Below are 27,682 nucleotides of genomic sequence, written 5' to 3' on the forward strand. Positions count from 1 at the left end.
TCTAGGATAAAATGCAATGTTCATATAAACCCCAGTATTTAATTTACTAGCTGTGCTTTAGCTCTAAGATATTGGTCAAACTGGACATACACAAATGGCGAAAATTGAATCGTATCAGGGTTTCAAAGGTTAGTAATATTTTATTTAATATAATAATTGAGAAGGAAACATGTTTTCTCAGAATAGTGAAAAGGTGTTGTATTTCAGAGCATATATGCTGTTATAACCTGTTATGGTTCGTAATGCTTAATGCATGGAAACTTCTAACCTCAAACTTTCCTTTAATGTATTGTATGTTCATGCCTTAGTACAAGGAATTACATATGATGGTTATTTTCTGACAGCTTTTCGAGTAAAATTCAATGCGGAGAGTACTACACAACATTGGTTATATTATAAGGAACATTCGGTGCGAGAAAAGAATGCCAGTAAACCCTCTAACCGGACCCTCTTCGTCGTAAATGTACCTCCGTATTGTAATGAGGTAATCCAAATATATTTGTGGTGCTAAATTCAGTTAGTATGTATAGTATACAAATATACTGAAACACATTAACTTTCCAGGATTGCTTTAGGCGAATCTTCAGTTCATGTGGACCAGTGGCATCAATATTCTTTCATCAGAAGCCATCAGCAGGCACAGCTCCTCTTGAGGAATCACATTTTTTTCCAAAATACCCACGAATTAAGGTAATATTGTATATTATTTTTTAAGTTATACAATATGCTGAACCAGAGAAATTAAGTATTTAATTAATTATATACTTATAACTGGAAGAAAAAGCAATGTGTACATGTATACACACCAGTATTTTTGTTGTATATGTGTGAATCACGCCCATATGCTTACTTTGTTTTAAGTTTCTGGTAAATTTTTTCAAACACTATCAGATTTTACAAATCCACAAATTTCATAAGCAGTTAAAGTATTAACTTTCATTCTCTTCCATTTTATTGAAACTTACAGTTTAAAAAATAAAATTCTCTCACACATATTTTTAAAGAACATGTAATGATACTGTAAATTTGACAATTTAATTTTTCCTTTATTTCTGATCTCACACCATTCGATATTTTCCTGTCAGCTGACTTGAAATCTGTGTGCAGCCAGTACCACAACACATTGCAGCTCAGCATGTGGCAGTATATTCACATGTGTGAGCAATAAGACATGTTTCTGTCCAAGTACATTAAAACATAGTGGATTCATTCATTATCCCTATTTTTCATATTGTACTTGGTTCTCCTTCACTACTGCTTCACTCTACCTTGGCAAAATATCCCCCATTCTACCATGTCACTTTTGTAACACTGCCATAATGGTTCAGGCCTGGGTAAAACATTCCAATACTTGTAATTGGAAACATGATTTACAGCAGCTTTTCCCTTCTTTACAATTTTCTGTATTTTGCCAAATAAGTGAGGCCTCCTTTGGCCCAGACTTTTAGGACACCTTGTGTAACTAGTTCCCTAAGGGCTGGCGATAACGAATCACAGCAGACCTAGGAGAACTTGCACAGCAAGTTATAACACTGGACCATGCATGAGGTTAGTGTGTTAAAGGGCCTTATTTATAAAATGCTCATGTAAATCAACACTGAAATTGTATATTAACTTTACAGGGATTCAAGGTTGCATATGTGGTGTTTGAAGATAACAGGGGGCTTCAGAATGCTTTGAAATTGGAAAAGAATATGGAACCAATAATTTTATGCACTGATGAGACACCCATTACCTGTGGAATACAAAGTAAGTTTGTTTTCTGCACATTGGTCTGATTTGTGGGTATTAAAAGTCACAAGTCTGTAATCATCCACAGAAAAAGCAAAAAGTACCAACCAAATAAGATGAATTTATGAAATCGCAGAACAACTGTTCTAACTCAAAAGAATGTAAAAAGGTGGGTTTGGTTGGATGTCATCTAATAAGGTCCAACAAATTTAATTCAAAAGAAAGTTCCTGCAGTAAACTTTACTGTTATTGTTATTGGGTAAAGGTAAAGCTATCTCTGTAACAGGCCGTGGAGGCCCACAGGATTGTGAGATGTCGAGGCTCCCAAATTTTCTAGACAATCAGCTCACAGATGGCAGTGAGGTTGTCAGCCTTACAAACCCACCACTGTTTATCCCCAGGGTCATAGTGTGGCTGGAAGGATTAGGTCAAATGAAAGATCCGATGACCTCATCGGAAATTGAACCCACTACCTTCTGGCTTGTAGCATAGTGCCTCAACCAACTGTGCTACCATGTGCCCACTGTCATTGGGCAGAGAAGTTTAATGTCATTGACATTTGATAACTATGGTATATCATTATTTTTAATTGTCACTAATAATATTAATTTTACAAATTCAGCCATCAATGCAACAAATGTAAGATTTGAGGTTTTTACAGCGGTGACTATGAAGAAAGCAGTCTTCTGGGATTTGGCACCATGTATATATGGTGTGAACCGACATTTCAGAGGAACGTATCACCTTCATCTTCAGGGTAGAAGGAAAATATAAGAAATCTGCAGGTGAAGAGACCATGAGAACCGGTACAAGCAGATTGGTGTTGGAAATATACACAGCTATGTGAGAGCAGTGAAGGAAGGGGTAAGGGCAAGTCTACAAGTGAAATCAGTGGAGTGGGAGGGGGGGAGAAAGGAGCTGGGGCAGAAGCAGGGTTTTATGTTGGGGGAGAGAAAGGCAAGGTTAAAGGATGGGCAGACAGGCCACTCCGTGGACGTGAGGTTGAAGGAGCATCAGCGGCACATCCGTCTCAAACATCTGGACAAATCAGCCGTAGCTGAACACAGCATCGATTTGAGACACTGTATTGAGCTTCAGAATACCTCCATCCTCGCCACCAAGACCCGCTATATGGATTGCATCATTAGGGAAGCCATTGAGATTGAACTCCATCCTGTCAATATGAACAGCAAGTCATGGAAGCCTCTCATCTGTTCTCTTAAAAACCCCCTCCGGGATATGCCAGATCCAGAAGGCTACACAGGCCATGACCGACTAACATAACAATCCCCCCCCCAGCTTTAGGGTTAGTGCCCATCCTTTAACCTTGCCTTTCTCTCCCCCAACACTACTGTTTTCACTTGTATACTTGCCCTTCCCCCCCTTCCTTCTCTGCTCACACATAGCACACATAGCTGTGTATATTTCCAACACCAGTCTGCTTTTACCGGTTCTCACGGTCTCTTCGCTTGCGGATTTCTTATATTTTTCCTTCTATCCTGAAGATGGAGGTGATACGTTCCTCCGAAACGTCGGTTAACACCACATACACACAGTGCCAAATCCCAGAAGACTGCTTTCTTCAATGCAACAAATGTTTATCAATTTAAACCACACTACATGTTTAAACCCTTAAGGAGTCATCTTCGGGTGTTCTTAGTTACACAATTAATTACTGAATTGTAACACATGATCCTGTCTGAATATTTCTTATCATTGTACTAGTGTTAATCACCATATTCCTATTTTATATACATAAGCTGTGAAGTGGCTGTATTCTATGTATTCTTCTTACTGTTTACTTATATACTGCTTATTGGATATTGAATTAAACTGGGGTTAGGTATTAGTTTTATGTAAAATTAACAATTTTTTAAAACTTAGTTAAAACTAAGATCTAAAAGCTTGTGATGATGGTAAATTGTTACAATTAATATGTTGCTGGACATTATCCATCATCTTGTCTGTTCTAAAAAACCGTATAGTTTCTATTAAAGAACACAACGTTTCGGGAACTGGAATCAGTCCCTGTCTTCAGGTTAAACCTACTCAGTTGGGTCCAATAGACAGAGCTAGCCCCTATCTCTGGACAACTATGCCAGTTCCCGAAACGTTGTGTTCTTTAATAGAAACTATACGGTTTTTTAGAACAGACAAGATGATGGATAATGTCCAGCAATATATTAATTGTAGTTAAAACTGATTAGAAATGTAAAAAATGTTGTGGGCTATAATTGACTTCATGTCATTGTACTGTAGTAGACCACGCTTGTCTTCATGTTAGCTTTTTCCAGATGCTTCTATTATTTGTTGCTTTAATTCATTATGTTGTTATCATGTTCTGCTTTCTTGACGACCAAATGACTTTTATTTCTTCAGTATGACTGCATGACAGTAGTTAATGTTGATGTTCCTGCATTCAGTCTAGTTTATGTGGTATACTTTTTCTGATGGCTGAATTTGTAAAATTAATATTATTAGTTGTAATCATGCAATAGGATGCAAACAATAAGATTTGAATTGTCACTTTTGGACTTTATCCACTGTCTGATTTAGCATATAAAATTCTAAAAATTGCTGTTTTGGAGACTGACTCTGTTTCTGTCCTCAGGTAAAACACAGAAAGAGAAGCTAACCTTACACTGTAGGACCTGTTAGACAAAGCTAACATTCATCAGTAGGTATCTTTGTGTTTTACACATTTTACCTGAGAACAGAGACAGACCAGTGTCTGAAACGTAGTATAAATTTAGAACTGTGCTAGAAATCACATGATATAATAGCGCAAATAAAGTTTCATAATAATGGGAATGGTGAAGCTTCATAAAGGCTGGCAAGCCTAAAGGAACATTAAATGGTATGACATGCATTTACCACTTGTTTTATGGTTACATAAAGACAATATTTTGATGCAAATGGAAAGATATAAATACAGACCAGAAGATATTGTATAATGAACTTAATGCAGTGGAAGATATCTTTAATACTGAAATGAATATGAGGAAAGTTGATTGTCAGGATGTAAACTGAGTGCTACAAAGAATGAGAGAGCCAGAGCCAGTCTTCAGTTAGATTTACAGTTACAATTACTGAACCCTGCAGGTGTACATTTCAATTTTACATCTTTAAACTGATAATCTGTAAAGTCTTCTGTGCACATATAGCAACTTTCCTAGGCAGCATTTCCATGAAACAAACATATGCACTGTGGGTTAGTCCGACTTGATGGATTAAGGTGATACTGCAAGATGGAATGTCTCAAAAATAGTAATATTCATTTTCATCAATTTTTCCCAGAATGGTGCCAAGAATACAACAACAGAATACCAGATATCAGTCTTTTACAGAAAGATATTGATACTTTTATGGAAAAATTTGACAGTGAAGCCAGCAGAAAGGCTCTGAAGGAAAAGGAAGCAATGCAAGAAGATGATGAGGGCTGGACCACTGTCACAAAGAGGTGAGCTGAACTGCAGTAAAGCAGGTCTCAGGACCAAAAATCAACGTTTGTTTGTTTATGGCTACACATGCCTAAGTTTTGCAGGAGTCCTGTCTTAAACACATACTGAACAGGCTGGTGTAGTGGGTCACATTCTAGACTTCTTTTGGAATATATTCAGTTTGAATCTTGGCTGGGACAGTCCTTCCCATCCATTAGTATATGCCCTCTGTAGGTGAAATAGCATCATTGAGTCATTTGGGAATCAATCAACCAACCAACTACCCATAAACACTACCATAATTAAATGTTCCATAAGACTTTACAAACGGTCTATTGCAGTGTTTGAATATAGTTCGTAATGTCAGATTTGTGGTGAAGATTCTGATGCAGTGACCTGACTTTATGACGGTGTGCAGTCTGCTAGGGGGTTACAAGGATTACCTAACAGACTACATGGTGCCGTAGTCCAGAAGGCCATCTAAATATCTGTAAGTTTTAGTCTTCTGGGTTATGACACCATGTAGTACAGTACAGGGATTACCTAACAGACTACATGGTGTCATAACCCAGAAAGCTATATAAATATTTGTAAGGCATTGTCTTCTGGGGATATGACAGGAGAACTCTGATAGGATGTTACCTGGCAGCATCCAGAAGACATCTAAATATTTGTAACTTGTCTGTTTAATGAAGAAAATTACAAGTGACATGATGTATGCCTATCACTATTACTGGCTACATAACACTGTGACCCAACAGCATGTGAAAAGGTCACATATAAGTTTCATCTATGTTGATCCCTCCTTCTCCTACCTGTTGCTTGTATCAGTGGACAACTTTGTCTCTAAGGCAGCGTCTACACAAGCGCACAAAATGCATCTATTGTAATGAACATACTTTGCTGAGGACACCACACAGTTGCAGAATGCGGTGTGTAGTTTTTTGTCTGCAATGAAACTACATCCTCAACATCCTCAGCAAAGTACATTCATTACAATGACGCATTTTGTGTGCTCGTGTAGACGCTGCCTAACTGTGAGGTAGCCAATTCTGCCAATATACTGCACAATTTACTCTACAACAATATTCAACGGTTCTTTTAACAGAGGGAGAAAGCCTGGATTTGCTCGTAAGGAGAGTGTTGAAAAGAAAATAATGGGGAAAGAAAAGCTACGAAGATCAAAGAAGGAACTGCAAAATTTCTACAGATTCCAAATACGAGAGTCCAAAATGAAGCGTAAGTATGAAGTGGAGTTTGTATATCCACATCATCTTGTAACTTAGTCAGAGGGGGATCACAGTGTCCAGTTTGACTGAAAATTACATTTCAGGACTGATCATGACATGTGAACAATCATTATAAGCACGCAGCTTCAGGGGTGTGTATACATGACAATCATCATAAAATGTATTACAAATTTATATATGTATAAAAATAATTTCCATATTTTCTTTCTTGTTAGTTATCCCTACAAAACAACATTTAAGAGTAAATGCACCACCACTTATAAGTAATGGTTCATTTTCAACCAGATTACCTTGCACTCAGAATATATGTTACTAAAATGTTTTTGTTTTTCAGATTTAGTAAATCTGCGGAAAAAATTTGAAGAAGACAAAAGAAAGTTGGCACTGTTAAAAAAATCAAGAAGATTTAAGCCATTCTGAATGAAAGCTTTTCTATGTGTACTGTAATAGTGTTACATTCTGAAAATTTTATTATACAAATGTAAGACTATGCATTGCACATAAATTTTCAGCTAACACTTTGCCATCTTAATGTGTTTCTTATTAATATCACATGATAAAAATTTTAACAAAAGTCACCTGTAAAACATTAATAAAGCTAAAAACTGTTTATGTACCACATAAATGGGCCTAATTACTGTGAAAGCCCCAGTTCATGTTCATAGATTTAAGGTCTTCCCTTATTTATTGTCCAATTTCAATGATCACTCCTCCATTTAAAAATTTCCGTCAGCTTAGTGTTCATATCCAATGCTGCAAAAAGACGCCTCAATGGCAGTTTCACTGTAAAAGTGTGCTACATTTGTTCACAGTTGCCTTGTTACTTTTAACATCAGCGTTCCTTCCATACCATGTTTTCTGAAAAGCAGTATAGTGAAAATGTCTGCACATGTGCACTTATCTTGCTGCTTTATAGCATTCGATACTATGCACAAACATACACACAGATTCAAACAGTCTGATAGAATCTCATCACAGTATATGGTGCAGTACTTGGCTTCAGCATATGTAGTCAGTGCATTTAACACACCACCACATCCACTTTCATAAATTTCTGTGTGTATTTATTACAATTTGTAGGAGTCTATTTTCTGGCAGCATTTCCAGTTGACTGAAAAGTTCTTCTAGAATAAACAATAAACAAAAAGTAAAAAACTAAGATGAATTAAGCACAATTTGAATTCAAGACCTTGTGTTACTGTTAGTACAATATCTTTTACACTCCTCAAACTTCTTGAAAAAACCGAATATTAAGATTTACAGGCAATTTTGCCAGTGGACTTGGTCTTTCATTCTAAAGGAGAAGAAGAGAGATGAAGTAGAAAACCGGAGAATATTAAAGAAAAGAGCTTCATAATATATATTCTTCACTTAATATTATTAGGTCAATTAGAACAAGAAGGATGAGATGGGCAGGATATGTGGATGGGGGTAATATATTCCTCCAAAATTCATAGGAAAGCAATCATCCAGAAGACTTAAGCGCACACAGGAGAAAGGTGTAGCTGGAAAAAATGCTCTGCTTTTATAGAACCTGAAGGTTAAAGATCATATTCACAAATACACACCACCAGACCCTGTCCTGCACTAGATGAATTCAGTCTACATCCTCATATTCCGTTTCTTTAACATTCAATCTTGCACTGTTCCACCTATGCATAGATCACTGAAATTATCTTGTCCCTTGAGATTTTTCAGTCAACATTTTTAAGCATTCTTGTTATAATGCATGCTATGTACCATGTCCATCTCATCCCCCTTGATCTAATCACCCTGTTATTAAAGTGAAGATTAAGGACAATGAAGTTCTTCACCGTGTACATTTCTTCATCTCTGTAATGTACAGCATACTTTAAATGTAACAGACAAATGCCCAAGAATACTTACGTATGTTTCCATACACAGAGTGGGTGACTAGGGCCACTTGTATGACCTGTGCAAGCCTGTCAAGAGCCATGTGCAATGCAAGTTCACCCCTAATTCGTGCTGATTCATTCTCCATTCTTGTACGATCCTTCAGCCATCTGACGATAGGCTCTATGATTGCAGCAATATGCTGGGCAGATATGTTTTCAGTGGCAGATGCATCTGCACAATGGAGTCCAGGAGAAGGTGCATAACACTCCAACAAACTCTCCAACAATGCCAAGTGAAGGCGAGAATACAAAGGAGATTCTGAAGAGTTACAGTCAGAGGTAGGAATGTCACTGGTGCTTGTCTGACTCACATAATGCAGTGGGGCAAGGATACACCACCTGTTTGACAAATCATAACTTCAAAAAAAAGAAGTGAAAAGCAGAAAATTATGTACATTCCCTGCCATGTATTTAGGTGCAGCTGAATTCCTGTCAGTCATTTTACCTACAGTTTCTCAAAATAAAATAAAGAACTTGGTAGAAAGACATTTCTTATACAGGGTGATTCATATAGAACTGGCCCGACAAAATGAGCTGTAATATAAAATATACCATACAGATATTAAAGTAATTTACACATATCTTATCTTGGATTGTGTGCCGTGATCAGAGCAGGTGTTGAAAGTGTCCGCCGTTTTCAAGTAGGCACGCCTCCACCCGCATTTGCATATTTGCTGTGACTCACTGCAGTGTTTCTTCCGTGATGTTCCTGATTTCAGCCGAAATGTTGTCCTTTAAATCCCGTAACGTACACGGTTTGTTTGCATACACTCTGTCCATCAGTAAACCCCAGAGAAAGAATCCGGGCTGGTAAGGGCAGGGGATTTTGGGGGCCACATCTTTTTAGAGATGACGCGATCAGGGAAGAAGCTCTCAATCAGTTCCATGGACATGTTGGGTGTGTGGCACATCGCTGAATCCTGCTGAAAATAACCCTGAAGTTCCACATCATCCAGCTGCTGCACGAAATCATAAAAAATACAGCAGTATAAGGTGCTGTCCACGGTCGTGTTGAAGAAGATCGGTCCAATGATTCGTAAACCAGAAATGGCACACCACACACCCACTTTTTGTGGGTATAGTGGTGATTCAGCAATCTCATGTGGGTTTTCATAAGCCCAGATCCTGGAATTTTGTGCGTTTACATATCCTGATAGGTGGAACCATGCTTCATCACTAAACCAAGTGATTTCCAAAATTCTGGGGTTATCATGCACAAATTCCCAAAACCATAAACAGTACTGTACCCGTTTATCTTTATCAACATCACCCAATTCCTGAACACTGGTGATCTTGTAGGGATGAAGATTCACTTTCTTTGCAGCCCGTTGACACACTGAATAAGAATACCCGGTTTCCTGGCTTAGATGTCGTAATGATTTCTTGGGAGACTGCAGTAACCTGTCCCGCACAATTGCAATCGTTTCTTCTGGCATTTCTGGGCGGTTTTTACCATGTTCACTTAAAAGTGTCCCTGTCCTTCCCAATTTCTGAGCCAAGGACTGTATAGTCGATTTCGCTGGCTTCTTGCGAACTCCAAACTTCCTCCTGAATTCCAATTGTGTGTTCGCAATCAAGCCTGTCACCCAGTACGTGCGCATGAGAAACACTCGTTGTTCAACAGTGTACCCCATGACTGTCGCCTGCACACTGCAGACACGTTTTGGGATTGTCCTTGACCTTGCAGCATAAGAGTTGCCACTTGCCAAATCATGCGCACACCATTTGACTCAGCATGGCCCACGGATTATTATGTCATAATTGTGAGCGGTTATATGCATCACCTGCGGAATTATTAGCAAATTCATTGGGCCGGTTCTATACGATTCAACCTGTACTTCTCATATATGACTAATACTGACTATATTACCTTGGAAACAAAATCAGTGTTGCTTGGTAGACCATCACTGGCTTCTGAGTACCAAATAACAATGAAATCCACCTGTCCCCTAAAGATGGTTTCTGAAAAACTGACATTTTGCATTTGGGCCCCTAGTGTGCATACTGTTAATATCCTGAGTGGGCTTCATGAATTACTGACTATTAATCAAAATTTTGTGGACTTTTTTCACGAAAAGCATTTTGTTTTTGGATCCTACACAAAGAGTCCCTACTTTTGGAACAAGAATGTTCATATTCACTGGGCACTGATTTATAACAAATAAGGTTTTAAACACCAAATATAAATAAAATCTGTTAAATTGTTCAGGCGTTAGGAATATGCACATACAGACATGCATCCATATGGCACTCCAAGAACCACTTTCCCATATTCAGTAGGGTGAAAAACATGTAAATCCATCAAAATCACAGGGCTGATTCCATCAATATAACAATACCTTCCCATATTTACTATGTATCTGTATTCAGAGGTCCTGAAAATATGTAAATCTTCCAAAATCTTGTAGGATTCGAGGTTCTCACAGTGACGGTTATGAAAAGTTCTTTTCTCTGGGACATAACACCATGTAGTACATTGGAAGTTGACACATAATGGACTACACTGCATTATATCCTAGATCTCTTCATTCCACAATTTTGTATCAGTTCTTTTCACTATAATACTTTCTCATATTATGCATATGAAAAAGTAAAATGGTCCATTATATGCCATCCAGAAGCAAAAGATAGAATTACATACTCCTTGAAGTATGCAAGACAAGAATTGCATAATATTTGTTACAAAATGCAATGAGGCTGAAGTGAGTTAACACTTCGCGGACCGGTGATTTAAATATTTAAATCACCCTGGGGACCGGCGTTTTTAAACCTACTACCCTAACTTGTGCACTGTTCACTTTAAAAATTAATATAAAATCTCCTAATTAATTTTATGAACTAAAATTTTTGGAGAAGACTTACCAGAGCTCCTAGAAGTGCTTCAGAGTGTGATATTTCTGGAAACATTCCCCTCTGTGAAGAGGCATGATGCAGAACTTGCAGACGTAGGAAGTCTTGCTTCGTTTCTTGTGCACAGCGCACACACGGCACTGCCTAGGATACTTCCCCGTCGATTGTTCACTCATCACAATTTTCACGAGGGTATGTTTCCGCATATCACCTGAGAGTCGCCCAGGGGGGTCCATATGAGGCCTCCGTGGGGTGGGAGTAGATGGTTCAGGTCGTACTATGTCTGTGTCTGAGGCAGGTTCTGCCGCCACCATGAGGTCTGTAGCCCAGGCTTTTGCCACATTCATGAGAAATGCCTTGTATTTCAAAGTTGAATTTTCATTTAGCTCTTTGAAAACCAAAAATGAATTGAAAAGGGCACAATTTATAAGCCACAAGGCAACTTTCTTCGTCCATTTTACTGTTTTCCTAGGAAGGGAATAATAGGCCAAGTATTAGATGGCTCTATCAACTCCCTTCATTAACATATTGTACTGAGAAATACAAAGAGGCTTCTTCTTCACTTGCCCGTGTCGTCTTTGAACATTGACCATGCTCGAATTGTGAATAGTGGAAATCATATTCACAACATGAGTATCCCTCCAGGACTGAAGAAGAATGTCCCCCTTCCTCCTGAATGTGGTGTCACCACATTTCAGGGATTTACATTCCTCTTTCAGATCTGGAGGAAGGCCTCTGTTCACCCTAATTGTACCACAAATACGTACTTTCCTTGAAAGTAGGTATTCTGCAGTTGCCACACTGTTATAGAAATTATCTTGATAAACGTGATAATTTTGATCCAGATAGGGATCCAAATGGAAACAATAGTTTCTTGCAATTTCTTGCCTTCACCGGAATAAATTTCTAAATTTCCAATATAGCCTGAAGTGTTTTCCGTGACTACACGAACAAGTAGGCCATACTTTGTGAGTTTCCCAGGATTATACGTTCGAAAATGAAGCCTTCCCCTCCAAGGAATCTGAAAAACAGTTCAGACACTTGTGTAGGGTCTGATGGCATTTGTCTCACCCCTGGATCACCAGTAAACTTTCCCAAAGTGGGTGTTTTGTCCACTTTACCCCACGTGGCTGTCCCCGCAATGCTAGCACTCGCACTTTCATCGGAGCTCTCACTGTCATTTTCACTTTCTCTTCTGGTCACAATATTTTGGGGGCCCCTGTCACTGCCACTGACACTGCCCTCGCTATCAGAAGACGAAGCAGTTGGCAAGTCAGATAACTCATCGGAGAGCAAATCACAGATTTCTTCTTCTCCAAGAGCTCGCACGGCCTTCAACTGCTTTCGTCTCTGAGCCATGTTGACACAAAATATCCTGCCTCACACATAGAAGCTTCGACTTGAACAAAGGGACTCTTCTTTAGAGTGAGAGGGAAATAGAGAGTGGTCATGTTGCTGACTCGGAAAACAAGCATTCTGAAGGTCAGCTACGCAGTACTTTTACAGACACATGGCCACCAATGCGTGGAATAGTGTGTTGCAATATAACGTGTCCTAAAAGGCTAAATCTAGGCAACCAGTCTGCCATGTTTAAAACCCAAATGCCTAGGCCTAGGCCTCCGGTCCACGAAGTGTTAATAACAGAAATCTCCAGGCCAAGCCTGAGGACAGAACATAAATCTGATCTTTTCAGCTGCCTCTTGCTCCCTTTATCCTCACCCAGCCCCTTCCCTAGGAATAAAAAAATTTACACCTTGCCAATCCAACTTCACTCAGTATGAATACAGCTCTTTTCAGGTCCCACCTAAGGAGCCATTTCCTTTGCTCCCATTGGCTCTGAGTTTTCTTACAGACAATGCTCACTCTTCCAATGATTCTTTCACACTTCTTTCAAGCTTGGACTGGTCCATATCTGGAAGGATTTTCAATAGGCAATTTACACAGCTTGCCACCTGCTTCTGCTGGTTTCCTTGTTGGCTTTTTTTTTTTTTTTTTTTTAAATTCGCTTAGTGGGGGGGTGGAGTCCAACTGGGTCCACTTGGCACAGCGGCCACTGATTGGCCTCTTGTAGCCTGCCCCAGGAGATTATGATGAAGGAGAATTTGATGGAATGAAGATTGGCATGGGAAACCGAAGTACTCAGAGAAAACCCGCCCCAGCACCACTTTGTCCACCACAAATCCCACTTGACCAGACCCAGGATCGAACCTGGGCCGCCGCGGTGGGAAGCCAGCGACTAACCGCTTGAGCTATGGTGTGGCCTAGTTCCTGGTTGGCTTACTCTTCAATCCTGATGATGGAAGCAATCTGTTCCTCTGAAACATTGGCCCACTCCAAACTACACAGTGTTACAACCCAGGAGACTTCTCTCTTCATTTTTTTAACATGTCACCTGGATAATGCCAAAGGATTCAATAGGTACATTCACACCAAAATATTTAATGCAGCCAACCATGTTATTTTCAAATCCCCTATGTAACAGCCCTAACAAAAGGTGCATATTTTTCCAAGATTTATTACCCCACAAAACTTACCTTACATGTTTACAGAGCAGCTATGGTGACATGCCAGTTAGTAACTATTAAGATGTCGTAACCTAGAGTGACAATGTAATACCAAATTTAATGAGAAAGATATAACTCGCTTATAGTTATCAAAGGGGGTCAGAGATTCACAGACATGATTATACCACAAACCTGTCTTTCCCTCTAAAATACAGAAGCAGACTAAAAGCAAAAAACCAGGCAGTTAAATGCCAGTCTCCCACCATGGGAGCCCTGGTTTGATCCAGGTCAGGTCAGGTGGAATTTGTGGTGGATGAAGTGACACTGGGGGAAGGCTTTCTCTGAGTACTTTGGTTCCCCTCCCAATTCTCATTCCACTGACCGCTCCATGCTCATTTATCATCTTAGCGCAGGAGCGCACGCGCGCGCGCGCACACACACACACACACACACACACATGCACAATTGTAGGTGGCGGCAGCAGCAGCAACAACAGCACATAGGTAGAAAATACTATTACTCCTACCTGGCAGCAAAAGCAGTTATGACTTCAAGGATTGTACCAAATGCGATACTGATATAACTCACTTGAACAAACCAGCAAATGGTGTTATGGCAGCCATTGGGACTCCCCCGAGTGGCAGAGCTAACTGAAGGTTTACCATCAGGGCTGCAAGACACAAGGTGGGGTTGTCTGACACCCACTGTGTGATCACTTCCAGCAATGTGTCAGGTGGGGGGCTGAAGATGTGCCTCTTCTCTGCATCAGAAATAAGTAATTATGTTCACTTACCTTCAACAAGGCTCATCTTATTCGCATATAGAACAGAAACTTGACTGGAATAAAGGAGATGAAAACAGATTACAAGCAATGAAGATGAAACACTGGTACCAACGTACCAGTTTATATGTCATCCCAGACAACCAATGTGAAAACCTCAAATCAAAAAGTAGGGATGAAGCTTCTAACAAGCATTAAAAAATAACAAAGGGGCAAAATCTCAAATGAAGGCATTATACAAAACCTAAAGATAGAAACATTAACAAGAAAACTTGGTAAAATAGGATACAGTGGAATAGATACGTGTATTACATATGGGAGAAAATGTGATTTCTATAAATGTATCAAGAATTATGATTTTAAATAAACAATAACTGCAAAGTCAAAGACAATATAGAGATGAGATCTCAGGCAGAATATGCAGAAAAGAGTGCACAGAGATCTAAGACGAGTATTTAGAGGAAGACATATTAGAATGGAGTACGCATTGTCTTCCCTGGAGAAAATTCCAATGGATGATATTGGCATGGAATCTATGCTTTATTTACAAACTTCATGGATGGCAAACCTGCTGGCTTCAGCGCAGAGTAGCAAACAATGACTTGGGTTCAACACTGATTCAATTCAATGCTGAGAAGTCCCCATCTGACAAATTTAAAATTTGTGAATACACTCTACCAGTCGTCATCTTTATCGCTCACAAGAAAACGAAACACTGACTTCTGGGAGCTTCAAAATCATAAATCAATGCCTTCACCTTTACCAGGTGTGCAGAGGTCAAGAAAACCATTAGATATTAAGAAATAGACATAACATTTCAGGATTGCCTAGTTCTAACTACATGACAGGACAGTGCTTCCACATAAACAGCTACTCTCCTTTCAGAAGCACTGAATTCACAGCCCCACACTATCAACCACCATTTCCAAAACCTTTATAAGAAACTTCAAGAAACTTGAAAATGAAATAAAAAAAATTTACAATATAAACACATCCATGAAAGAAAACTGGTACACTTCACTTGTTACTCATATTGGTCTCCTGAACACTACAGAACTTTGCGGATATGGAAATAAAAGCAAACTTACCAACAACACCATACATCTCAGCTACAGCTGTCAGGAAATTTGCTGTGAATTGTGGTGCAAGCTGTGGTAAATCTTGGAGGCCACTCACAGCCTTTGGAATAAGTACAAAGTAATCTTTCACAAGTCCTTGCGCCAAATCGAGACTGTATTTGGAAGTGCAGCCTAGTTTCTGGAAGAAATAACAGGAGAAGCAAGAAACAGATCAAACCTTTAACACCAACCTAAACTTCACAAGGTGCAATCTCTGGAGCCCAGGCCATGGCATACAAGAACCGTATTTCATATATAGAAAAAGTCATTACTAAAAATCAGATTTAAGATTCAAATTTTGTTCACTGTTAGACATGCTGACAGTCACATACAGTCAATGCAGTTACACTGTCTAACCAACCTGCATCCACATTCCTGTGGCAGTGAGGACTGGCACATTTTTGGTAGAGCTGGCCATGGAGACAAGTTTAATGAGCAGTCGAGAGCGATCACTATGCGTTGGAGGGAACAGAGACATGAACACCATATTTCTTACTGCTTCACCACCGATTACACTGGATGTGAAGAAATCACACAGCACCTCAAGCAGCTGCAGCTCCTGAATACAGTTTAGTCTCTGAAACAGAAATTAATTAAGTGAAGACATAACAGGGATGCTGAGTCTGATCATCTGCACATTCACTTTCCTAAACCTCTTCACTAATTCTGATGAAATCTGAAATGGGAGGTCTGCGTTAAAAAGTGTCTTGCAAGTTTTGCTTTTGGCCCAGTTTGGTCAGTATAACCTCTACTAACCATTTCCATAATTCTTAATAATGGTTAATCTTACAAATAAGTAATACATAATATAAAACATATCTCGTTAAGATCTACAACTATTATTTTAAACACATGTCACATATGTAACGAACTATATCTACTGTTTATTTGCATGTAGACAACAGACCTAAATGAACCTAAAGACTCTACGGACAAGGGCTAAATCTATAAACGCCTTTCTTCTCTTGTTATTCCTCATATTTAATATGGGATAAACTGGTGCTTATGTTTTAAAGCAGGTGACACATGTCTGTAGTTGAGATAATGAAGTTAAAAAGAAATGTATTTTCCCCACATAGACACACACTATCATACTTCTCTGAAAAATCTTAATTTTCTGCAAAGTAAGGTTAGATCATGAAGAATGCCATCTTCTGGGATGTGGCACCATATAGTTCTTCTGTGAACTGATGTTCCTCTGAAACATCGGTTCACACAAGATCTACGCGGTGCCATATCCCAGAAGACAGCATTCTTCATAGTCACCACCGTGAAAACCTCAAATCTTACAAGGTCAGATCAGTTCAATACGTTTGGTTTACGTTAACTCCATGGAAGTATAAAACATAAATTTTCAGCGACATAACTTGATATACATGCGTGCTAAAGAGGCTAAACCACTTACCCTCTTTCTACTACCCCTTCTGTCTACTTCACAAAAAACAAACTCTGAGATGATTTCCATTGAAATGTCCACATGTTTAGCTCCAGAGGTACGACCAATATTCTGGGTTGTACACATCTCTTCTGTAAAATAACCCAGCCATTATTAAAACAATATTAAAATCTTGATTCAATGACTAAGAGTGCAGAATTCAACATCTGTAAACGGGTGCAGCACAGTCTTGATCTCGCACAAATTAAACTACTAAATATCATCAGATGGTTACAAAAAGCATTAATGTGAATTAATTTAGGTAGCAGTAATTACACATCATTATCATGCTTTCAGTTTCAGAAATGCCACAAAACTGAGCCTACTTAACTACATAGCACATTACATCACACTGGTCAGACTACAGGCTAAATCCATTACTTAGAACAGTTAAAATGCTTTCGAATAAAGTCAGGTTAGAGTTCGATGGGTTACGTCCTCAAATATACACGGGATTCGAAGTGAACGTTGCTATGCAGTTTTCTATAACAAACAGCTGCGGCTGTCACTTAGGTTTCTTAATTGCTCGCTGAAATCAGATGATTAGGAAGAGTGGTAGGGCATTTCATGCAGGCTGACTTATCTCTATCCTGGATATCTTGCATTCCTAGCCGGCCCCCCGGGTCTTAGTATACTAAGAACTTAACATCTAAACATGACAAGGCGCCTTGTCTATATCCTAGAACTGTCGTAACCCTCGCCAGCCACCAGGGCCTTAATATACCAAGAACTTAGCCTACCAACACGACCAAGAGCTATCCGGGCACAAAAGGGAAACTCAGTTTCCTTAAGAATATGTTTCAATTCAGAATTTGATATTGACATTCTGATTTTTTTAATACTAGCCGCACAGTCAAACTCCACATTTTATACAGCATTCAATAATTTCTTCACGACCTCATGTCCTCATGGATACCAACGTTACCACTCTATGGACATATGTCGAGCACACTCTATCGATTACGATATTCGAGATGCTCGATAACACCACGGTTCCTTGTAACCAAAGGTAATTGAAAGGTAAATGTCCCTGTGCTTAACCATTTACGAACTACGCCTTGAAGGCGTTTGAGGGCGTGAATGTACAGATCATTTTCTTGACCTCGGCACTAGCTGGAGTTGAGTGGTCAGCTTCACAACCCGGCCTCTTTACCCACGGGACCCAATGGATTGGTTGGGTGGACCCCATAGCCGGCCTGGACAACGTTGAGAAAATTCCTGACCCTTCCGGGACTCGGAAGCCCAACCCCTGTCGCCCAGCCAGTAGCCAGTCCCTATACTGACTAGACCATATCATCATTTCTTAAAATGATTAATGTAAAATATACTGGTGGAAAAATAATAAAATAAGATGCTTGTGTATTATATTTATTACTGGAATTATTATTGAAAATGTATTTTCTGGGAAACAGGATGGGGTGGAATGGACCCAATTCATGTGGTTCACGATAGGGATGTGTGGCAGGCTCTTGTTAATTGGGTAATGAACCTCCGGGTTCCGAAAAATATGGGGAATTCTTGGGTAGCTAGGCAACTTTTGGCTTCCAAAGGACTCATTTTATCTACAGCTGGTGGACAATGAGGAACTATGATTATAGCATTCTTAATGCATTTGGATGTCACCTTCATTAATGGTGGTGGTATATTTTAAATGGAACAACGATTCAGGCCGTGATGGTGGAGAACATAAAAGTACACTAATGAATGTATAAGGGGTGGGCCTTCTCGGCCCTTGCACTGCGACCTACTTAATAGTACACTAAGATGTTATCATGTGTGATCCTGGGGCTCTGGTGTAATTTATTCATGTTAACCCCTTCTTGGATATGTTATCACAATAAATGCTATTAGATTTTTTACCCAGATTCAGGAACTTGCAACTTATGAGGTCTGTGTAAGCAGGTGAAATACACATTATGATACAAACAGAAATAACAATAAGCATAATGTCTGAAGATAATAGAATATAAAGTTAGTGACAGTAGAGCATGAAATATTATTTAATTTGCAGAGGCAGTCTTGAAGGTGCAACTTCTTGTCATACACATACACTGTTAATGTGCTACATTGTCACTTTTATAAATGTTGCTTCTACAACATGTTTCAAACTTATATGGTCATAATCAGGTAGATACAGGAAAAAATCTGCAAAAAGCACACATCACTCAGTTGCAATGGACAAAGCAAGTGGTTTCTCACATGGCAATGTCCATACAAGTCATGAACATTATTCTTTACTTTGGTATCTATACAAAAGTTTTAAATTCCGAACTTAAGCAATACATCAATACCTCATACACAAATAAGGAACTCTGTGAAGCAGAGCCTATCTTGATGAAACTGTCTGCCTCTTATAGAAGCCAGACATTTTTCTAAACTGAATCAGTCGGCCTTAATTCACCAATGAGATGGCATTTCTTTACAATCCATTTCCGTATTACTCTCCCATTATATTTCATTCATTTTTAGGATGCCAGTCCATTCTGGTGAGTGATGATGTTACCAGGACAATTATTATTTCTTTCCCCTTAGGTTGCATAAAATAATTTTAATAAAACAAGTTCACTTGACAGCAATACATTATACTGTCACTAGATACCAAACTGACATGTCATATGGGAACAGCAGATGAAACCATCACTAACTGCTCATAAATTTGATATTTTAAACACAGCAGTACCATGGAATGACACTACTGTGATAAAGCATCTTAGGAAAACATTGCTTAGAAGGATTTCAGACTCTCATGGCAGTGATGGTCAACTCTCAATGGACCACACAACATTATATTTCAGAAGATAAAACTCATTAACTGACTTAACCTCAGAGTTCCATATTTTTAGTGTTTATAATTTTGATGAAAGGATGAAAGCAGAATTTAGTATAAATTCATAAATATGGTGACAATGATTATGCAGAATCTCATGTTACACTGATAGCTAAATTACTGATTCCAGAATTTAATGAAATATAGATTCTGGCATTCTCCTGTATGTGTACAATTCAAGCATTCATGACATGAACAAAGGCTGCATTCATTCTTATGTATCAGTAGCATAAATATCATTCCAACTTCCCAATTTCATGTGACCACTGTATTGGTATTATTGATGATGAAAAATATGGCAACCCTATTCACAAGCATGAAGTCATTAGTGCAGAGGGGGAATATGTAAACCAGCATAAATTCTTAATCTAATCTTCATGAAGACAATTTCATCCCCTCACCATATTTACCCATGGCCACTGTGTGCATGTGTATGCATGCATCTGTACACACTGGTTTGGAGGCTGTGTAAGCCTAATCACCCAAAAACGCAAATACCATTACATTGAATCAAACCACACCTGTCCATTACTGACTGAATTGAAGCACATTACTTTTATTGCATTTTATATTTAACTCCCCCATACTGTGGAATTGCCCTATTTTAACAGCTCATGTTAAGAATGCACAAATAATGGGATAAACTAAAACCAGGTTGTGCAAATAAAATATGTCACAAATTTTAAGATTATCAACTATGTCGTTCAAATCTGAATATTCAGTTTTAAAGTACTATAAGTAAGTTTATCAGTATCCATTACTGAGCCATGGGTGTTTGGAAAGTCCATGACATTTGTTACTTAGCTTCCACATAAGAATATGCTCGTTGATACTTAAAGGATCAATAAAAAATTGAGATAACAACAGCAGCACTTTAGATATTTATTTCATGTCATATAGACCTTGGTTCTTTTTGAGCAATTTCTGAGAGAGTCTATCCAATTACAAAACTATACTTGCTTTTCTAGACACTTCTAGTGGCAGTAATATCAAATACATATTTTTTATTTGAAATTGGTTGAATAGTGAAAGTGGATAAAAGTGAAACGTTTGTAGTTAATTTTAAAATGAAGTCTGAATTGTTGCAGTACGTTCCCCAACACAATTTCAAATTAAAATTGAATCCTATGTGCACCGAAGATCATTAATATCTGACAGGCAACAGCATGTTTATGAAAAATTAAGCTCAATGACAGCCAACCACATGGGCAGTAAAATTCACTAATGTTGCAAAAGTGCTCAAAAACCATTCCAGTCCTTGGCCTATACTTTTACTCCCATTCCACCCTATTTCCTTCCTCTCAGCATGTTCCACACATGTTCTTCCAATTTTTTCTATCTTCCTGTAGGTCTTTCTTGTTCTCTTGGTCACCATACTTATTTTGGGCAACTTCTATTTTCCATCCATTCCTTTTACTGTCAGTGTCTCTGGTTTGTCTGATTCTTCCTCTAGACATTCTTCCTGTCTGTCTTGTCTAACAAATGTTTCATTTTCCAGACAATTTAAGCCACAGATTTTTCTGTCACTTTATCTGTCAATGAAGATCCAAAATGATTCTTACTATAGGATTCTGACGATAGTGTATAACACACTGATATATTGGGTTTTTGGACTTTATCCACCGTCCTGGTTTTTAAGATAACTAATAAAAACACGACGTTTCGGAAACTGGATCTGTTTCCGTCCTCAGGTGAAGGAAAACACCTATTCTGTTGGGTCCGTTAGAAAGAGCTAGCCTCAATCACTGGACTCGTCCTGAGGACAGAAACAGATCCAGTTTCCGAAACGTCATGTTTTATTAGTTATCTTAAAAACCAGGACGATGGATAAAGTCCAAAAACCCAATATATCAGTGTCAAAAGATTCTTACTAAACAATTTCTAATATTACCTCTCCAAGTTTTCTTCTCTTCTAAATGATAAGTATCACATCCCTATTGACTGTAATCAGTTCCGAGAGTTTCGATGTAATGGTATGATTCACAGATGCATAATATTGTACGAGACACAGCCAAACAGCACATAATAAATTATAAAATTTATTCACATGTAAAAAAGCATACATACTCTGTTCTTTAATTTAAAGATGTAAAGTTCAATGGTGAATATGTTCCTAGTTCTATGGTACCAGTCGCCTTAGCATATACATGTGTTTATTTATGCTTATCTGAAAAAAATAGCTATGCTGAACTGTCCATCTAAAATATTTCAGAAATCAACACTTCCACTCCTAGGAAAGTCAAGTTCTCTCTCAACTCCGCCTAAAGTTTCCTGAAGGCAGTGGATTCTGACTTTGACTTAAGAAAGCTAAATGTCCCTTTGGGCACTTATTGGCATAGTGTCCCTTACAACCACACTTAAAGCAAGTCACTTCTTCTAATGGCTTCTGAGGTGGTTTGACAGTATTTTCTTCTGGACTTGTTCCTTCTTTGGGAACATACATCAAGTTCTTTACCTGAAATCAAAAAATAAATATGGCTGTATTACCTGTCTCAGAGAAACATGCATCATGTGTGGATGAGATACAGTTACAACTCTTCAGCAGGCAAACTTGTAGGAAAGAGACCTCTTGGGAGACACAGGTGTGAATTAGAGGATAACATTAAAATTATCTTGGAGAAAATTGTGAAGGTGTAGACTACAATGAACTCACTCTGCATAGGATTGAATGGTGAGCTTTTGTGAATATGGCAATACACACTTGATCTCATATTCCTACAGTGATCACTATGAAGATTGGTGTCTTCTAGGATATGTTGCATAATCCAGTGAAAGTCAACCAACACTGACATCACCATGAAGCAGGCAGCAAGTAGCTCTGCTTGCCACTTTTGATATTAGTTGAGACAACCACGTAACTATAACAATAAATGTTCACTGCACTTAAAACTGGTATCACAGACAAGTGTGGAGGGTGTCTGAAGAATTCCGGTGGAGACTCCTCTCATAGTGGTTAGCCCGGTCTAGTGATGATGGTGCTGAGTGGGGGCTCTAAAAAGGGCCGTTTTGTCAGCTGAGTCGCAGCCCGGGGTTGCGAGCCGATCAGACTGTGGAGAGTCTGGTTGACGCTGTTATGGTGCGTGCGCTGGCAGTCAGATGTCTACTGGCACTGTTACGGTGCGTTATGGCAATGGGGATTCTCGATGTCAGCACAACTATGTCAGCTGTGACTGTTGAAAGAATGATGCTGGTGTGTCCGAGTACCGCAGCTTTATACCTATGCCACCACGCAGTGTGCGGACCAGTTGGCAATGAAGCTGCGATTATGAGCACTGATTGGATAGCGCTTGTGTTGGTGTTTAGGGAACCAGGCTGCAAGCGATGTATAAATATTGCTGCAATTGTGAGCACTGATTGGATAATGCTTGTGTTGGTGTACAGAGAGTCAGGCTGCAAGCGATGAGTAAATATTGCCTTTTTTCGGTGCACTGTGAGAGTTGTCTGTTGTGGATTGTGGGAGGTTCGCACACTACCTTTCATTGGACCTTATGCATGGTAATGTGTTCCATCAAAAGATGAGTAACTGTCAACTATTCATGAAATCACAAGAACATATGCTTCACTAGCATTTATAATTTTCATTTTGTGCATCTTGTTGTGTTATTATATACAATTCTTTATTAGAGTCCGTTGCAACACAACAATACAATGGTCAAGGCTAAAATTACCTTAGCTACATGGTTCGGCTATTAAAGCCATCATCAGGCAAACACATGATTACCATATACACACCATAGCTGCAATCTATATTCCTTACAGAATAGACAAAATACACTGTAAGATGAGGCACCGGCTACACGATTAATGTCAAAACTATACTACATCTATACCATGGGCCTCCAAGCAGTTTATTACATGTATACAAGTCTGCATATACTGTTATGTCTGTGGGAATATAACAAAATTGCAACAACTGACTTGATGATATAGAATATCACATGAAGAGTTTTTAACCTTATTTTACACAATAACTTTTGTTTTTGTAATAAGTTTATAGTTCATTGTATTTTATACTGTAATAATTATCAAGTATCCAGCTTCACCATCACAATTGCAGTTCAGTAGTATATGTATATGAACAATATAAAAGAATGCATGTTAGATACTATCAGTGATTTGGTTGGTAAAGTTGAGAAGATAGCAAGAAAACCATGGGTTACACAGGAGATGATGAGTAAAATGGAGGAGTGAGGGAAATGGAAGAATGTCAACAATGAAGAAGGCAGGAGGAAATACAGGAGACTGAGGAATGAATTGAAAAGAGCCACGGACAGGGCCAAAAAGGAATATCTTGAGAAGATATGTAATGAGATTATGGAATTTCAAAGAACAGGCCGTTATGATTTGATGTACATGAAGACAAAAGAACTAGGATGGAAAGAGAATCATGGGATTCAAAATGTTGGCATCGAAGACTCCCAGGGGAATAGAATAGTAGATCAGAGGCAAGTGCTGAAAATTTGGGAAAATTATATTTCAGAACTATATGATCGACCTAATCGGCCAGAAACCTTAGAAGTTGAACCGGAAGAAGAAGTAGATACAGACGAGAAAGGACCATATATTTTACAAAGTGAGGTGGAAAAAGCTATCAAGGAAATGAGGAAGGGAAAGGCTACAGGAGATGATGATGTACCTGGAGATGTGCTCAAGTTACTGGGAGAAGGTGGTTTGAAAACACTGACAAAACTAATGAACACCATATATGAAAGTGGAGAGTGGCCCAAGGACTTTACAGAAGTTACAATGATTGCCTTAAAGAAAAAGACAAAAGCTACAAAATGCAGCGACCATCGCACAATAAGTCTTATTGCACATACAGCAAAGATAATAGCAAAGATACTTAAAAGAAGAATTGAAAGGAAAATAGAGGATGTACTTGGAGAAGATCAGTTTGGATTTAGAAGAGGAAAAGGAACCAGGGATGCAATTGGGATGATGAGAATTATAGCGGAACGAACTTTGGAGATAGATGAAGAACTGTGTGTTTGCTTCATAGACTGGCAGAAGGCATTTGACCGGGTAAACTGGACCAAATTAATGCAGATCCTGAAAGAAACAGGTATCGATTGGCATGAAAGAAGATTGATTAGCAAATTGTACATGGATCAGAAAGTTAGAGTACGACTGGACAGGGGGGAGACAGGAAGTGTGCAGATTGGAAGAGGAGTTCGACAAGGATGCTGTTTATCACCAATTCTGTTCAACTTGTACAGCGAATGCCTTACCAAGGAAGCTCTGGATGGGCTCGGTGACTTCAAAGTAGGAGGGCAAATTATTCAAACTGTGAAATATGCAGATGACCTTGTGTTAATGGCTAAGGAAGAAACTGTGCTACAGGGCATGATTGATAGACTAATTGAAATTGGAAGGTGCTATGGCATGGAAATGAATGTGGAGAAAACAAAAGTAATGAAAATTTCGAGACAACCAACCCCAGTCACAATAAAGATAGACCAAAAACAACTGGAGAATGTGAAATGTTTTAAATATTTGGGTAGCTTGTTAACAGATGATGGAAGGTGTACTAGTGAAATTAAATCCAGGATTGCCATGGCAAAAGCTGCATTTAGCAAGAAGAAGAATCTTTTTACCAGCAAATTGGACTTAAATTTGAGGAAGAAACTAGTGAAATGCTACATTTGGAGCATAGCTCTGTATGGGGCTGAAACATGGACACTTAGGGCAGTAGATCAGAAACATCTGGAAAGTTTTGAAATGTGGTGTTGGAGAAGGATGGAGAAGATCAGTTGGACCGATTATGTGAGAGAAGAAGTGTTAATTAGAGTCAGTGAGCAGAGGAATATCCTACACAAAATAAGAAAACGGAAGGCTAATTGGATTGGTCATGTTTTACGCAGAAACTGCCTTCTAAAAGAAGTTATCGAAGGAAAGATAGATGGGCGGATAGAAGTGACAAGAAGACGAGGAAGAAAACATAAGAAGATGCTGGATGACCTTGGGGAGAGAAGAGGATACTGTCATTTGAAGGAGAAAGCTCTAGATCGCATTAAGTGGAGGAATTGTTTTGGAAGAGACTGTGGACCTGTCGCCTTGACAGATTACTGATGATGATGAGTATGCGTATATGGTAATCATGTGTTTGCCTGATGATGGCTTTAATAGCCGAAACATGTAGCTAAGCTAATTTTAGCCTTGACCATTGTATGGTTGTGTTATGACGGACTCTAATAAAGAAATGAACATATGCGTCTTTGCAATGAACACTCTGTTGTTTAGTGCTTGCACGTGTACTGCTTACGGCACAAACAAGTTTTGCCAAAATGGTCCTAAACCTTTAATACATGTTATTAACACTACTGACAATGGGTTCTCCATTAATATAATCGTCCTGTTCGGCTTCTGATGACTGATACTGTATCCAATTGCTGGATTAAGCCAATATCTGTTACATTATAATATTTTCACTGTTAGAAATAACATACTACATTTAACCATGTATTTAATTCCTCACATTATATGAATGAGATGTGTTATGTCTTCTTGATACAGATTAATTTAATGGTTCAGATGACCAGTGAAATAAGTATTTCTGTAAACCATAAATGCAAACTAATAACAGAAATTGTTAATATGAAATATATTAACAAAAGATTAAAGGTTAAAAAAGGCAATTTTCAGTAAGATCAGCATTCCAGTCAAATTTCAGATGACCAAAATATATGTCACAACAACAAAAAACTGTGGGAAATTTCTGTTCCAGTGTATTTCTAATGCTCAGGGTTACTTTCACATGGATGAGTCTAGATATTTTTCTCAACCTATTCTTTTAATACCCAAGAAGAGACTGGCAGAAACCAAAATATGTAAACAAACTGCGAAAAAGTACTGATACAAATATACGGACGTAAGTAACAGGAAACAACAGTAGGAAGAAGAAAATTACATAATGAGGAGCCACATCATTTGCATTTTGCATAATATTGTTAGGATGATACATCACAGAGGATAGATTATGGGGTATCTAGAACATAAAGGAAAGGGGAAATGGTTACAGAATTTTAGTGAGAAGCCTCATGGTAAAACATCACAAGGGAGACTTGAGTGAATATGGAAGAACATGGATCAGAAGCAGGTTTACACAAATTTCTTACAATCTTGGAGTCAACAACCAGGCTGTGAGATATGCTCGATTTTATTAACAAAAAAACAAGTGGAATATCTATATGTAAATAACAGCCACTTTCTTTCATGCACTGTGGAAACACAACACACTGTTAGGACATTGGGAAAATGTTAACCTGCTGCCAGGATACAAAGAAGGTATTTACTTAAGTCTGTTATTTAAGGTTTCAGTTTGCATTGAGACTATATGGAGTCAGATTATTAAATAATGTGACACAGTTGGGTGAAATCAGAAATGGCAGGAGAAAACAAAAATACCTGGAGAAGCCCTGCTCCAGTCCCACTTTGTCCACAGTAAATTCCACATGACCTGACCTGGACCTGAACGTGGGCTACCACTGTGGGAAGCCAGTGACTAACTGCCTGAGCTATGGCATGGCACTGACAAGTAAAAAGGATGAGAAAGCAATAGGAGAGAGAGGAGGGACAGACTGATATGTTGGGTTTTGGACTTTATCCATCCTCCTGGTTTTTAAGATAACAAATAAAAACACAACGTTTCGGAAACTGGATCTGTTTCCGTCCTCAGGTGAAGGAAAACACCCATTCAGTTGGGTCCGTTAGAAAGAGCTAGCCTCAATCACTGGACAAACTGATGTCACAAAACATGAAGATTATAAAAACCTGAGACCAGGCTAAGTCCATGAGAACTAATAAGAAAAATATTCATAACAAATTGTAGCA

At 38.6% G+C, this 27,682-nt stretch overlaps 3 protein-coding genes across 3 annotated transcripts in view; 1 reads left to right on the forward strand and 2 right to left on the reverse strand.

Annotated features, from left to right (window-relative positions):
- The first annotated feature begins 56 nt into the window (after positions 1–56).
- LOC111875090 (ribosomal RNA-processing protein 7 homolog A) lies at positions 57–7,440 on the forward strand. The gene is made up of 7 exons (XM_023871147.2): positions 57–128; positions 345–484; positions 565–690; positions 1,623–1,749; positions 5,029–5,191; positions 6,280–6,410; positions 6,756–7,440. Exons 1-7 carry the CDS (start codon positions 95–97, stop codon positions 6,839–6,841), a joined length of 807 nt encoding a protein of 268 aa, XP_023726915.1. The 5' UTR covers positions 57–94; the 3' UTR covers positions 6,842–7,440.
- On the reverse strand, positions 7,084–17,844 carry LOC111875089 (uncharacterized protein C7orf26 homolog; the record flags this gene model as incomplete). The annotated part of the gene is given in 7 exon segments (XM_023871145.2): positions 7,084–7,545; positions 8,309–8,676; positions 14,280–14,451; positions 15,561–15,729; positions 15,952–16,167; positions 16,996–17,117; positions 17,766–17,844. Coding segments are annotated over 7 exon segments (1,206 nt in total), but the record flags the coding sequence as incomplete, so codon positions are not given.
- Positions 17,845–21,875: 4,031 nt separating this feature from the next.
- Positions 21,876–27,682, reverse strand: part of LOC111875094 (cleavage and polyadenylation specificity factor subunit 4) — an 11,466-nt gene continuing 5,659 nt past the window's right edge. The window contains exon 5 of the mRNA XM_023871156.2: positions 21,876–22,307. Coding sequence (XP_023726924.1) covers positions 22,104–22,307 — 204 coding nt within the window. The 3' untranslated portion in view covers positions 21,876–22,103. The remainder of the gene's footprint in view (positions 22,308–27,682) is intronic.

This window comes from Cryptotermes secundus, unplaced genomic scaffold, assembly GCF_002891405.2.
Source record: "Cryptotermes secundus unplaced genomic scaffold, Csec_1.0 scaffold2798, whole genome shotgun sequence".
Classification (NCBI taxonomy): Eukaryota; Metazoa; Arthropoda; class Insecta; order Blattodea; family Kalotermitidae; genus Cryptotermes; species Cryptotermes secundus.